Source organism: Lipotes vexillifer, unplaced genomic scaffold (assembly GCF_000442215.2).
Source record: "Lipotes vexillifer unplaced genomic scaffold, Lipotes_vexillifer_v1.1 scaffold388, whole genome shotgun sequence".
Taxonomy (NCBI): Eukaryota; Metazoa; Chordata; class Mammalia; order Artiodactyla; family Lipotidae; genus Lipotes; species Lipotes vexillifer.
The window spans coordinates 173,373-186,294 of NW_006773582.1; the positions used below are offsets into that span (position 1 = coordinate 173,373).

Here is a 12,922-nt window from a genome sequence, read left to right on the forward strand (position 1 = left end):
CCCCCCCCCCCCCCCCCCCGCAAATTCACTCTCCATGCTTTCCTGTGACTCTGTGCCCCGGGGAAATAGAAATTTGGACTGTGTCAACTGGATGTCCTTGCTCTCTGGCTTTGATTTGGGACTGGACAGTAGTAACTCTGGTATAAAACTGAGGAGGAGGAAGACAGTGAGGCCAGGGTGTCTGTCCCGCTCCTCCCCGCCCTTTGCAGAAGGAACCTGTAACCACAGGCTGCTTCTCTCCCTTGACTGTAAGTTTCAGCCGCTTTCAGGCCGCCCTGTCTGTGTCTCCCCTTGTCCCTCCAGGCCTGGAAGTCAGAGGGGAGCAGGAGAGGCTGGGGTAATGATTCCCTTCGCAGTTCCCACCAGGTGGGCTTCCTCAGGGGGCGGTCTCTGCTCCTCCTGCTGCCTTAGGTGTAGGGGTGGGATTGGTTCCCTGCTGTGGCCAAGCCTGTGGTATGGTCCCTCTCCTTGTCCATCTCTACCTTGTTAAACTCGACCTACGGCTTTGTAAATAGTCCTTTTATTTCGACTCTCAGTGACTCCATTTGAGCTCGTCATTCTTGTCTACCGGGACTCTCAGGTTTATTCACCTGTGAAATGGGAAAGTTGACCAAGTGGAGTTTCTGATAAATCAACATTTCTAGTGTGGTTACTACTGGTCACTTTTGAAATTAGTGACTGATTCTGACAAAACTTGTTGCAATCTGAGTTATGTAAAGATAAACTTCCTGCTCGATTTGCAGTTCTGTGTGCCTGTCCTGTTATCTGATAATGTTTGGGCTATGGGCATCTCATGTAACTTTTAAACCATTTTGATAAAAATTTTGTCCTGGGATTGAGGATAGGGTTGTTTTTGTGAACGAGGTGTCTAGATTCCTGAGGTTTGGTACATACGTTAGAATTGAAATAAAGAGGGAAGCCTTCTCCCCTTAATTCTGTGGGTATTTTCCGTTAGGTCCTCTTACATTGAGCCAAAATCCACTCCTACCTCTCTTCTCCTGATGCCACCTTTGTGCATGAAGAACCAGCCAAAATAAACCCGCACAGAGAGAAACAGAACAACAGAGGTTTGGGCTGACCTCCAAATCTTGTGCAGATTTCAGTGGTGAACCGAAGCTTGTTTGATCAAATAAGCTTGAGAAGAGCTCTCACAGGATCACAGAGGCTCAGGGTTAGGATGGATCTTAGAAGTCATCAGTTCCCTCCCCCATCAGATTGGTCATTGCCAGGCAGAGAATCTTCTCCAAGTCTTCCAAACCCTGCTCAAACAGCTAGAAGGATAGAGAACCAGAGCTGGGGAGTGAGTAGATCTTTAAAAAGATGGTCTGTTTGATCTTGGCTGGATTTAAGACATTGTTTTTGACAAAGAGCTTTTTAAGTTTTTAATAGAAAATATGGGGTTTAGTTTAGCTCTATGACCTCTTTTCCACCTCTGCCACCACCCAGGTTTGTGACCCTTCCTGGGGCTCGTGTTCCTAAATGGGACACTTTAGGAGCTGTCTTGAATGCCATAGTGAATCTCTTTCATTTGCTGTGCAGCACTGCAAGCTTTTCAGAATGCCATGGGGTACTTTGCACTTGTGGGTTAGACCAAGCTTATGGTAGGATCTTCATTTTTCTGACAGGGATAGAAGTATGACCTACTGGTAATACCAAGAGAATCTGATTTGCTCCTTTGGTAACTGGAATAGTGATTCCACTATGAGTAGTGCGCTGGCCCTGTCCACGTTGCCCCTGTGCCCGGGCACACTGGCATCATCAAGTGGATTTCAGGAACACCACCATATGCACCTCTTTAGCCTTCGCAGTGGTTGGGCAGAGAGTTGGTCACCTCTGTCTGTGAACTTTACCTGATTGCACTGTACAAATATGATCGTTGTCCCCTGTGTACCAGGATGAGATAAAGATTAGGATGTATTATTCTCTTGCCCCCCCCTTCCTCCTGCCCTCTCTCTCTCCAGACTGCTCTCTGCATATTGCTGACGCTCACATCGTCATCACTGCTGATGTGTTCTGTTTCCTTGTGGTTTATAGATGGTCACGATGCAGTCCTGAGGTTTAATGGGGCACCCACAGTCAACTTCCAACAAGATGTGGGCACGAGAACCACCATTCGCCTGATGAACTCTCAGGTAAAATTTCTTCTGTGCAGAAGTATAGTGAGAGAAGTTTCCTTCCTAACACAGTCATGGACGGTGCTTTGTAGAGTGCAGTGGTCAGTACAGAGACTCTGCAGTTAGCTTGCCTGCCATCTAAACCAGCTTTGCCTCTCTTAGCTAAGAGATCATGCCTAAGTTACTCATGCCTCTGTTTACTCATCTGTAAAGAGGGGAGAATAACAGTACCTTCCTCACAGGGCTGTTGTGAGGAATACACGAGAAAATCCATGGGCTCTGAAGTAGAATGTATTTACTAGGAGCACATCAAAGCCACCGGCTTAATTAAGTCCCTTGCCCTTCCTGCGTCCCGGATTCCTCACGGAGAAAGAGAAGACAGTGATTCCATGATCCAGCCTGGTACTGTGGTCATGGGAAAGCCCCTGTGGCGTTAGTCTGCATTACTGGAGGTGTCCAGTGTCCAGAGAAAGCCGAGTTCTGCTGTCCCTGTGGCCGCAGGTCACATCCAGAGTGTTGCCCAAGGGACAACAGGGGATATCCAGGGAGAGAGAGGACTGTCGTGAAAAGTAAATAAAGCAATGAACGTGGGTGTGCTTTGTATGCTGTAAAACCTTATCCAAGTATTATAAGACAGCATCACAGTGTAGTTTATGTGTAATACAGCATTACAGTCCAGGTATCACCTCATGAATCCCCCTAGACTGTTCATTTCCTGAGGTATTTCCAGGTAGCATATGCTGATTTCTCTATGCTAACGGGAACTTGAGAAGTAATCTTGCCACAGAGTTCTGCTAATGGATTGAATTAGTGGAAAAAACTGGATTGCACATATATAAAAAATAGCATGATAGGGCTATAAACCCATTCACCTTGCTCCCGACCACCAATGTTTGTCTTTTTTCTGAGTATACGTGTAAGCCTTGGGGGATTCTATGTCAGTGTTTAGACTCTGTACACTTTCTAGGGCTCGTAGGTGTGGATTGGGTCCTGGAAGTGACCTAAGTGCCCTTTCAGCACTGTCCCAGCGGAATATGCATTTCTCCTCCCCTCTGCCAGGCCTCCACTTCCCTGTTTCTCTCAGCAGTCTCTTCACTGCCTGACCTTCAGGAACTCACCACCTGGGCAGAAGCTGCTTCCTGCATGGCCTGCTTTCCATCTGAGGCCCACAGTCCTAGGAACCTTTTTATGAGGGGACTTAACTCCTTTGCAAGAGGCCACCATCTTGTTTTCGATTCTTCTTCTAATCTTCTATTATTATTTGAATGATGACGATGATGTTGTCACTTTCTAACACCGTAACATCCTCCAGCGGCCTCTCTGTGCTTCTAATACCTGTTTGTGTTCAACCTTATGTTTGGGGTTTTTTACATTGCTTTTATGATAAGCTATAAGAGGGCAGGTTAAAAGAAATGGATTGGCCGGCAAGAGAGTCTCTGGAGCAAGTGGCACTTGAGCTAGACTTTGAGAGATGGGCAGGATCTAGAGAAACAGTACTAGGAAGGCCTCCAAACAGTGGGATTGGCAGGACAGAGCTGCACAGGAGAGGAGGGGGCACTCAAACAGCCCTGGCAGGGTGGGGATGGGGTCTGGATTCGTGTTGCACCACAGAGGGAGGTGAGGCTGGAGCCACGTGGCTGCTCAGACTCTGGCAAGTCTAGAAGATCAGGCAGAGGGGTTGGGATGAGCTTTCCCTTCTTCCTCCTGTCCCTTCTTGTGCCGCAGTCACAGAAACCTGGAGCTGGAGGGCTCCCCAGGGAATGCTAATGCCTAACTTCTGCTTCTGTATAAGATGGTACCTAAATACCCAGGAGAAAGGTTTACTTACCCTTGCTTCCTAACACAAACAGGGACGGTGCTGCGCGGAGCGCAGTGGTGAGGACAGAGACTGCAGCTAGCCTGACTGCTGTCGAAACCAGCTCTGCCTCTCTCAGCTAAACGATCACGCCTAAGCTCCTTATGCCTCTGTAAAGAGGGGAGAGGGGAGAATAACAGTACCTCCTCACGGGGTTGCTGTGAGGAATAAGTGAGAAGATCCACGCAAAGCATTTAGCGGCCGGCACTTATGCATAAGTGTTACCTGCTCTGATATTTATGTGTGTGGAACTGAGGTGGGTGTGGGGGGTACGTTGGTGAGCGAAACAGACTCAGCCCTGTTCTCGTGACACCATCCAGTAGTCATACAAACAAATATAAAGTTACAACAGACAGCTACAAAGGAGAGGGTTAAGGTGCTACCAGAGCCCATAAAGGGGAAGCTTCCCTAGGCAGGGAAGTCAGGAAGCAGTGAGGAGGTGATTCTTCACCGCGCCCGAGGGGTAGGGGTAGACAGCGGGAAGCGGGAGAGGAGGCAGCAGCGTGGGTGAGGCCTGTGTGGAAGGGAGCTGGGACGCACCAGGACCCGGGAAGAGGTGAGTCTGGGTGGTGGGGATGTAGAGAGGGACGAGGCTGAGGGTGAGGGGGAGCCAGGCCATGGTGCTTGTTTTCTTCTCTGAGGCATAGCCAGACTTGCATTTTGTAAACCCCTCTGGCTTCCACCTGATCAGTGCGGTGGGTGCGGTGGATGGACAGACACACTTAGGGGGCTCTTGCAATCGTGCGGACTAGCAATGCTGGCAGTTGCACCAGAGTGGAAATGAAGGGGACTGTGAGGAAAGAATGGATTTGAGAGCTACTCAGGGTGTGCAGCCACCAGGCTCTAGTGTGTGGTTGGGCGTGAGAGGTGAAGGGAGGGCCACAGGTGCGCCTGGGTTTCTGGCTTGTGTAACTGGACAGCTAGTCACTGAGACGGGAAGGAGTACTGGCAGATGTTTTGGGTTGTGAGGGGCGGGTAGGGTCAGAGAGGGGGGGCAGGGATCAAAAACGTGGTTTTGGGCTTCCCTGGTGGCGCAGTGGTTGAGAGTCCGCCTGCCAATGCAGGGGACACGGGTTCGTGCCCCGGTCCAGGAAGACCCCACATGCCGCGGAGCGGCTGGGCCCGTGAGCCATGGCCGCTGAGCCTGCGCGTCCGGAGCCTGTGCTCCGCAACGGGAGAGGCCACAACAGTGAGAGGCCCGCGTACCGCAAAAAAAAAAAAAAAAAAAAAAGTCAATGGGAAGACAGTCACAAAAGGACAATCACTATGATTCCACTTAGATGAGGTCCCTGGAGTGGTCAAGCTCCTAGAGACAGGAAGTAGAATGGTGTTTACCAGCGCCTGAGAGGAAAGAGGAATAGTTGTTTAATGGATCTAGAGTTTCAGTTTCAGAAGAAGATGAAAGAGTTCTAGAGATGGATGGTGGTGATGGTTGTATAACAGCATGAATGTACTTAATGCCACTGAACTGTACACTCAGAAGTGGTTACAAGAGTGCATTTTATGTTAGACATATTTTGTCACACACACACAAATTTAAGTCAACGAGGAGAAAACCAGTTGATAGAGAAACTGATTATACTTAAAAGAGGAGATAATTAAGTCAGTGGTGGGAGTGGTGCATCCAAAGCCTAGTGGAGGACTAACCCCAGCAGGAGGGCTCAGAAGGGAAGAAGGATGCAGGGGAATAGCTGGAGGCCGTCTCTAGTGGGAGGATGAAGGGGCTTCGATTTTCTCTGCAAAGTAGGGTACAGAGAAAAGGACGCTTTTCGTAGGGAGGCTGAGGGGAAGAGAGGCTTCAGTAGAGGAGGTTTGAGCCAACAAGGTTTGAAATTTGTCACTGAGGAAAGAGTAAACCAGAGGAATGGAGTAGGGTCTCCAGGCCATGCTATAGCCACTTTGAGGTTGGGGAGCGTGGATTCAGAGAGAAATCCAGCTCTGTTTGCTCAGGGGTGGTATGATCTGCAGATCAGTAGGAAGCTGCAAGCAAGAGAGGGAGCGCGGAGGATGCCTGAAAATTCTCTTGGACTCGGGAGGCTACTCCCTTCTCGGGCATCTCTTCCAGGTTTTTAGTGAAGAACTAACCCTCAATCCTCAAAGATAATTCTGAAACTTTAATTTCTAGCAATTGCTCTCCTGGGTATATATCCAAAGAAAACAAAAACAATGCTGAGCAAAGACACATGCATCCCAATGTTCACTGCAGTACCATTTACAATAGCCAAGACACGGAAGAAACCTAAGTGTCCATCAACAGATGAATGGATAAAGAAGATGTGGTACATGTATACAATGGAATATTACTCAGCCGTAAAAAAAAAAAAAAGAATGAAATTTTTCCATTTGCAACAACATGGATGGACTTGGTTGGTATTATGCTAAGTGAAATAAGTCAGAGAAAGATAAATATTGTATGATATCACTTATATGTGGAATCTAAAAAATAAAACAAACTAGTGAATGTAACAACAACAAAAACAGACTCACAGATACAAAGAACAAACTAGTGGTTACCAATGGGGAGGGGCAAGATAGGGGCAGGGGATTAAGGGGTAGAAAACTACTAGGTACAAAATAAAAAGCTACAAGGATATATTGTACAGCACAGGGAATATATTTTATAATAACTTTAAGTGGAGTATAACCTTTAAACATAGTCACTATATTGTGACTGAAACCTATAAAAATGTTCACCAACTATACCTCAATGAAAGAAAATAAAGCCAAGGTAAGGTTGCCTGGGAATTAAGAGACAGACCTTGATCAGATTTCTCCCTCAGTACTTAACTGCATGAGTGACTTGAGCAAGTTGCCTTATCTTTCTGAGCCTCAGTTCCCTTATTTGTAAAGGGAAATAAGGGAAGTTACCCTGCTGGGTCTTTGTAGGATCCATTGAGATTACTGAGTGTGGAGCATGTCACTCAGAGGCCCTCATGCTGAAGCAAAGGCTCTGTAAAGGGTGGCTGTTGTCACTAGTGCAGCGTGAAGGCCTGCCTGTGTCTGCTGGGCAGTCACTGTGCCCTCCCATTTCCCAGGCAAGTGGGCATCTTGGCTCCCAGCAGGGATGTCAGCCAGCTTGGGGACGCTTCAGAGGTGCCCAGCAGAAGGGAGAAAATTAAAGGATAATTTTCAGGAAAAAGTAAGCTCATGACTATCATACAGATAGTGTCTATTTTATTCATATGAGGAGGGAACCAGGCAGATGTTATAACCGGTTCAGAGGAAAAGTCAAAACAGTACAAAATCTGAATAAAGGAATGCAACTGTTTTTTGTCACGAGGTGGGCAGGAGGAAGAGGGAATTTAACTGAAACTCTACTGGGCAAGGTTGAATAAGCGTGTCTGTAGTTCACTACAACTTACGAAGTGCTGCAAAACAGCTCTCATCGGATTAGAATCTGATAGAGAGGAAGGGAATGCTGAAGACAGTGCATAGTTTTCCACTGAGGTACAGCATTTTTTCCTGCACTTCTGGATGGCTGTGGTCCCTTTGCCAGGGCTGAGAGTGGGTGGCTGACTTCCCAGGGTGCCCAATCCACTCTCAAGAAAGCCCTTCCCATCCTCTTCAGGCACGCTGACCCTCCTTCCTCTCTTTCTGTAAGTGGCACTAAACATCAAGCCTGTTGCTTTAACACTGGTCACGGGCAGCCACGTGACCTTGCTCCTTGTGATACTGACATGTGACTGATGCCCTTCTATTATGGCCCTTTCTCATATTGGTATCCTAGGAAGCTGGCAGTCTGTCTCCTCTATCTTTTGTCCCAGTTGGTTATCCCAGCTGTTTTGTGTCTGTTTCTGGGCAAACTGAGTCCCCACCATCGCAACCAGACAGCACCTGGCACCCCAAAGTTCCTGGGGGAATAGCTGTGGGTTTGGTAAATTGTGCCTTTGAGCAGCTCATTTTCTTCCCAGAGGGAGAGCTCCTCTGGACGGCAGCTGGGCCCGGTTTTGTTCGTTCAGCTCCCAGCCTCCTCACATGCAGAGGACAGTCTTTTGTGCATCTGGCCTGTGACAAAGCCATGGAAAATGAGGTGGTTTCTAATTGAGAAGGTGGCTTTTTAAAGAGAACGGTGTCATACCGTGAAGTTTCAGCAGCTCTACGCAGGCATGTACGTGCCAGGTGTTGTTATGAGATTCAATAGGGAAACCACATAGAGCTAAATGTGGGTCTTTAAACAAATTCAATTGTGACTCTAAGTGTAAAGGTTTCGTGAGACTCAGCTGAGCCCCTGCTGGGCCCAGTGGCTTCCTTAGAAGCTCTTGTACAGGTTTGGGAAGAGAAAACCTACACCCTGTGCATAGCGATAGGTGCAGTGACTGGACTTCACCCAGGGCATTGCCAGATCACTTAATGGGGCTTATCTTGAGATATTAGCTGATGCCACTTACTAAATACTTCTGTTGTCTAAGGGCCATACCTGTCTTATCAGATTGCATGACAACTCTGTGAGGTGTGGCCACCAAACACCATTTTAGATAAGGACACTAAGGTTCAAAGAGTTGAAGTGAGTTGCTCAGGGTAGCACAGAAACTAAGCAGTAGAGGTGGATCTTGGATCTAGGTTTGTTCGCTGGCGGTACATTAACTCCCCTGAGCTTTCTTGAAGATTTTCTAGGTCGCTGATGTTTTTCAGAAACAGAGAAGGGGCTCAACTTGATGACACTGGACACAGGGTGCCTCCTTCCTCCAAACCTCTGGGTCATAAGTGGCTTTCAACGTGCCAGGGCTGCCCTTGGTCTTCTCTTCCTTGTGTAGCCCATCCATCTGTCGTGCAGCCAGCTACCTAGATTCCATTCAGTCAATCGAATAAGCTCCCTCGAGACCCTGCCTAGTTTGGGGGAAGAGCAGGAGAATGCAATGCTCTTCTCCTCATAAGGGCTTCCGTTTAGTTGAAGAAAAGAAGACACACCCCGCTCCCCAACGTACACACACACAAAGCCAGTAAAGGTGCAGTGCAGAAGCAGAGTATATTCTTTTTGCATGAGTTTGACTATTTTAGATACCTCATGTAAGTGGAATCGTGCAGTATTTGTCCTTCTGTGACTGATTAACTTCACTTAGTATAATGTCCTCCAGGTTCATCCATATTTGGTAGAATTTCCTTCTTTTTTGATGCTGAGTAATATTCTATAGAAACAGATTGTTGAATGGTGGTTGCCAGGGGCTGGGGTGAGGGACAGATAGGGAGTTGCTATTCAATGGGTATAAAGTTTCAATTGTGCAAGATAAATAAGTTCTTAGAGATCTGCTCTACCTTGTGCCGATAGTTAACAGTACTATATTTTGCACTTTAAAATTTGTTAAGAGGGTAGATCTCATGTTAAGTGTTCTTACTGCAATGAAAAAAAGCAGGGTGCACTCCAGTGTGGGGCTGATACCCCCAGCCTGGAGTTCTTTGGCATGGAGTTCTTTCTGTGAGGGCATTACTGAATCTTGAAGGGAACATTCAAAACCTATATTTAGTTTGTGGAAAATAGCTACCTTTAAAATAACCTGCTATCTGACTTCACACCGCATTTCAACTCAGTCACCGCGCACAACCAGTGCTTACATCAGAATCTCAATCATAAAATGTCTACGCTTTGAGGTCATTTGCTAGGAATTTTTGCATCTACGTTCGTGAGGGATATAGGTTTGTAATTTTCCTTTCTTGTTATGTCTGTCTGTGTTTTTGATATCAGAGTAATGCTGTCATTGTAGAGTGAGCTGGGAATTGTTCGTCTAAAATTTTCTGGAAGGGTTGGTAGAGTTCACCAGTAAAGTCATCTGGGCCTAGAATTTACCTTGTGGGAAGGTTTTTAGCTACAAATTCAATTTCTTTAATAGATACAGGGTTATTCATGTTACTTGTTTCTTCTTGACTTCCTGAGCTTTGTTAGTCTATACCTTTCAAGAAATTTATTCATTTCTTCTACGTTATTGACTTCGTTGGCATAAAGTTGTTCATAATATTTCCTCATTATCCTTCTAATATCTGTGGAATAAGATGTGATGTCTGAAGTGACATGACATCCTTTAAGGTGATCCAAATGGTATTGGAAATCCCAGAGCCGAAAAGGACTTTGGAGATCAACTGGCCATTCATTCATTTCAGAATGAATTACTGATCACCTGCTCCATGCCAGACTTTGTGAACAGGGCTAGAACTCAGCTGCCAACAAGAGCAGCAAAACAGAAACAGACATGCTCCCTGCCCTTGTGAAGCCCAGGGTCTTGCCTGATTGTTTCATTTTACAAATGAGATAACTGAGGCCTGAGAGGAGAAGGTGAGCTGTACAATTGCACAGAGGACAATGGCAGAGGCCCACGTAGGCTGAAGCCTTCCTAACAGCCTGTCCAGGGCTCTTTCCTGGCTCTCTGGTGACATGTTCTAAGTCCATGTTTCCTCACTCCCATCATATAATTTATCCGTCTCATTTATCACCTAGCTCTCCCACTATGAGAGGAGGCATTTTTGGCCTGTTTTGTTCATTGATGCCCAGTGCCCAAGTGCCCAGGATAGTGCCCATTACGTAGTAGATGTGCAAGAAATATCTGTTGAATGAATAGTCCAAAGGACCTTCTGCTCACTCAGTGGATTGCCTCCAAACTTCGTTTTTTTAAACTTATTTGAAAATACTTGAAAACTTCCAGAAAAGTTGCAATAATATGACAAATACAAAGAATGCCTATATACCATGTATCCAGATTCACTTATTTTTTCATTTTACCCCATTGCTATATCATCTGATCTATCCATCTTTCATATTTTTTTTTCATTTGAGACTAAGTTGTATACATTGCAGACATCAAGCCCTAAATATTTGTTACAGACTGAAAGTTTACAGCTCTCCCACAAATTTGTATGTTGAAGCCCTAACTATCCAATATGATAGTATTTGGAGGGAGGTGGGGCTTTTGGGAGACAATTATGTTTAGATGAGGTCCTGAGGTGGCGCCCCCACGATGAAGGGATTAGGATCCTTATAAGAGGAGGAAGAGAGACCAGAGCTCTCTCTCTCTCCGCCATGTAAGGACACAGTGAGAAGGTGGCCATCTGCAAGCCAGGATGAGGGCCCTCACCAGGAACCAAATCTGCTGGCACCTTGACCTTGGACTTCCCAGCCTCCAGAACTATGAGAAATAAATATCTGTTGTTTAAGCTACCCAGTCTGTGGTATTTTGTTATCGCAACCTGAGCAGACTATGATTTTTTGGTACCGAGAAACAGAGTGCTGCTGTAACAAATACCTGAAAGCGTGCAAGTGGCTTTGGAGCTGGGTAACTGGTAGAAGCTGGAGGAGTTCTGAAGCGCATGCTAGAAATACAGACAGAGGGAAATTCTGGTGAGGACTCAGAAGGAAAAGAGGAGGGCTGGAGAGAACGCTTTTTTTTTCTTTTCTTTTTTTTTGCGGTACGCGGGCCTGTCTGCCGTGGCCTCTCCCGTTGCGGAGCACAGGCTCCAGATGCGCAGGCTCAGTGGCCATGGCTCACGGGCCCAGCCGCTCCGCGGCATGTGGGATCTTCCCGGACCGGGGCACGGACCCGTGTCCCCTGCATCGGCAGGCGGACTCTCAACCACTGCGCCACCAGGGAAGCCCGAGAACGCCTCGTTTTAGAGAAGACAAATAATCATGAACAGAACGTTGGCAGAAGTATGGATGATAAAGGCCATTCTGGTGTGGTCTCTCAAATGGAAATAACATGAGGAACATGTTATTGACCGTCCTTGTTATAAAGTGGCAAAGGACTTGGCTGAACTGTGTTCTAATGTTTTGTGGAAGCTAGAACTTGTGAGTGAAGAAACTGGATATTTAGCTGAGGCAATTTTTAGAAGTTGCCTTAGGGAAAGCACTGAAGGAGTGGCTTGGTTCCTCATGACTGCTTTTAGTAAAATGTGAGAGGAGAGAAGTGAATTGAAGAAGGAATTGTTTAGCAAAAAGGAAACAGAACTTAAAAGATTTGGAAAATTCTCAGCTTATCTATATTGCAAAAAATGAGAAAGCTTGTTCTGAAAAAAACGGTAAGAGGATGATGGCCCAACAAGCATTTGATAAAAAGGTCAGTGTGGGAGTGAACCACAGACCTAATCAGCCACCCCAGCAGAAACACTGCTAGTGTGAACTGAACGAGTGTAGATACAGGACAAAATGAAGGCAGGCTGTCAGACTTAGATTCTACAGGACCAAACTATAGAGCTCTTTGCCCCCAAACATATACCATTCTTCAAGACAAGGGAAGAATGAACCCAATGGTGATTCAGAGACCATCAGGGCTGCCTCCTTGGTTTCAAAGGGGGCAGGGCACTGCCTTGACCTCAGTAGGCCATATGGCAGCTGCCCAGGGCCTTGGGGGAGTGACTCCTACCCAGCAGAGCCACGCAGGTGGGACTGATGCCCCACCACGTCTATAAGGCAGAGCATCAAACCAGAGAGGATTATTCTCAAGCCTTAAGATCTAATGGTATGTACTTTGCTAGGCTTAGACTTTCTTGGAACCTGGCACTTCTTTCTTCCTTCTAATTTCTCCCTTTTGGAACGAGAATCTCTACCCTATGCCTGTTCCACCACTGTATTTAGGAAGCACATCATTTATCCAGTTTCACAGGTTCACAGCAGGAGAACAGTTTTACTTCAGGTTGAATCGTTTTGCTCTCTTCTGGTTTAGATAATATTTAGATAAGACTTTGGACTTCAGAGTTGATACTGGAATGAGAAAACTTTTGGAGATGTTGGGGTAGAATTAATGTGTTTTGTATGTGAGAAGGACATGATTTGGGGGGATACAGGGGTAGAACGTTATGGACTGAATGTTTCTCCCCCAAATTCATATGTTGAAGTCCTAACCCCCAATGTGATGGTATTTGGAGACGGGGCAAATGGGAAATAATTAGGTATAGAAGAGGTCTTGAGGGAGGGGCTTCCACGATGGGATTGCTGTCCTCATTAAAAAAAAAAAAAAAAAAAAGGGGAGAG

The 12,922-nt window shown here is 46.4% G+C and overlaps 1 protein-coding gene across 1 annotated transcript in view; it reads left to right on the forward strand.

Annotated features, from left to right (window-relative positions):
* The window catches only part of ST6GAL1 (ST6 beta-galactoside alpha-2,6-sialyltransferase 1), a 39,151-nt gene that overhangs the window by 13,883 nt on the left and 12,346 nt on the right, over positions 1–12,922 (forward strand). The window contains exon 3 of the mRNA XM_007448421.1: positions 2,035–2,132. Coding sequence (XP_007448483.1) covers positions 2,035–2,132 — 98 coding nt within the window. The remainder of the gene's footprint in view (positions 1–2,034; positions 2,133–12,922) is intronic.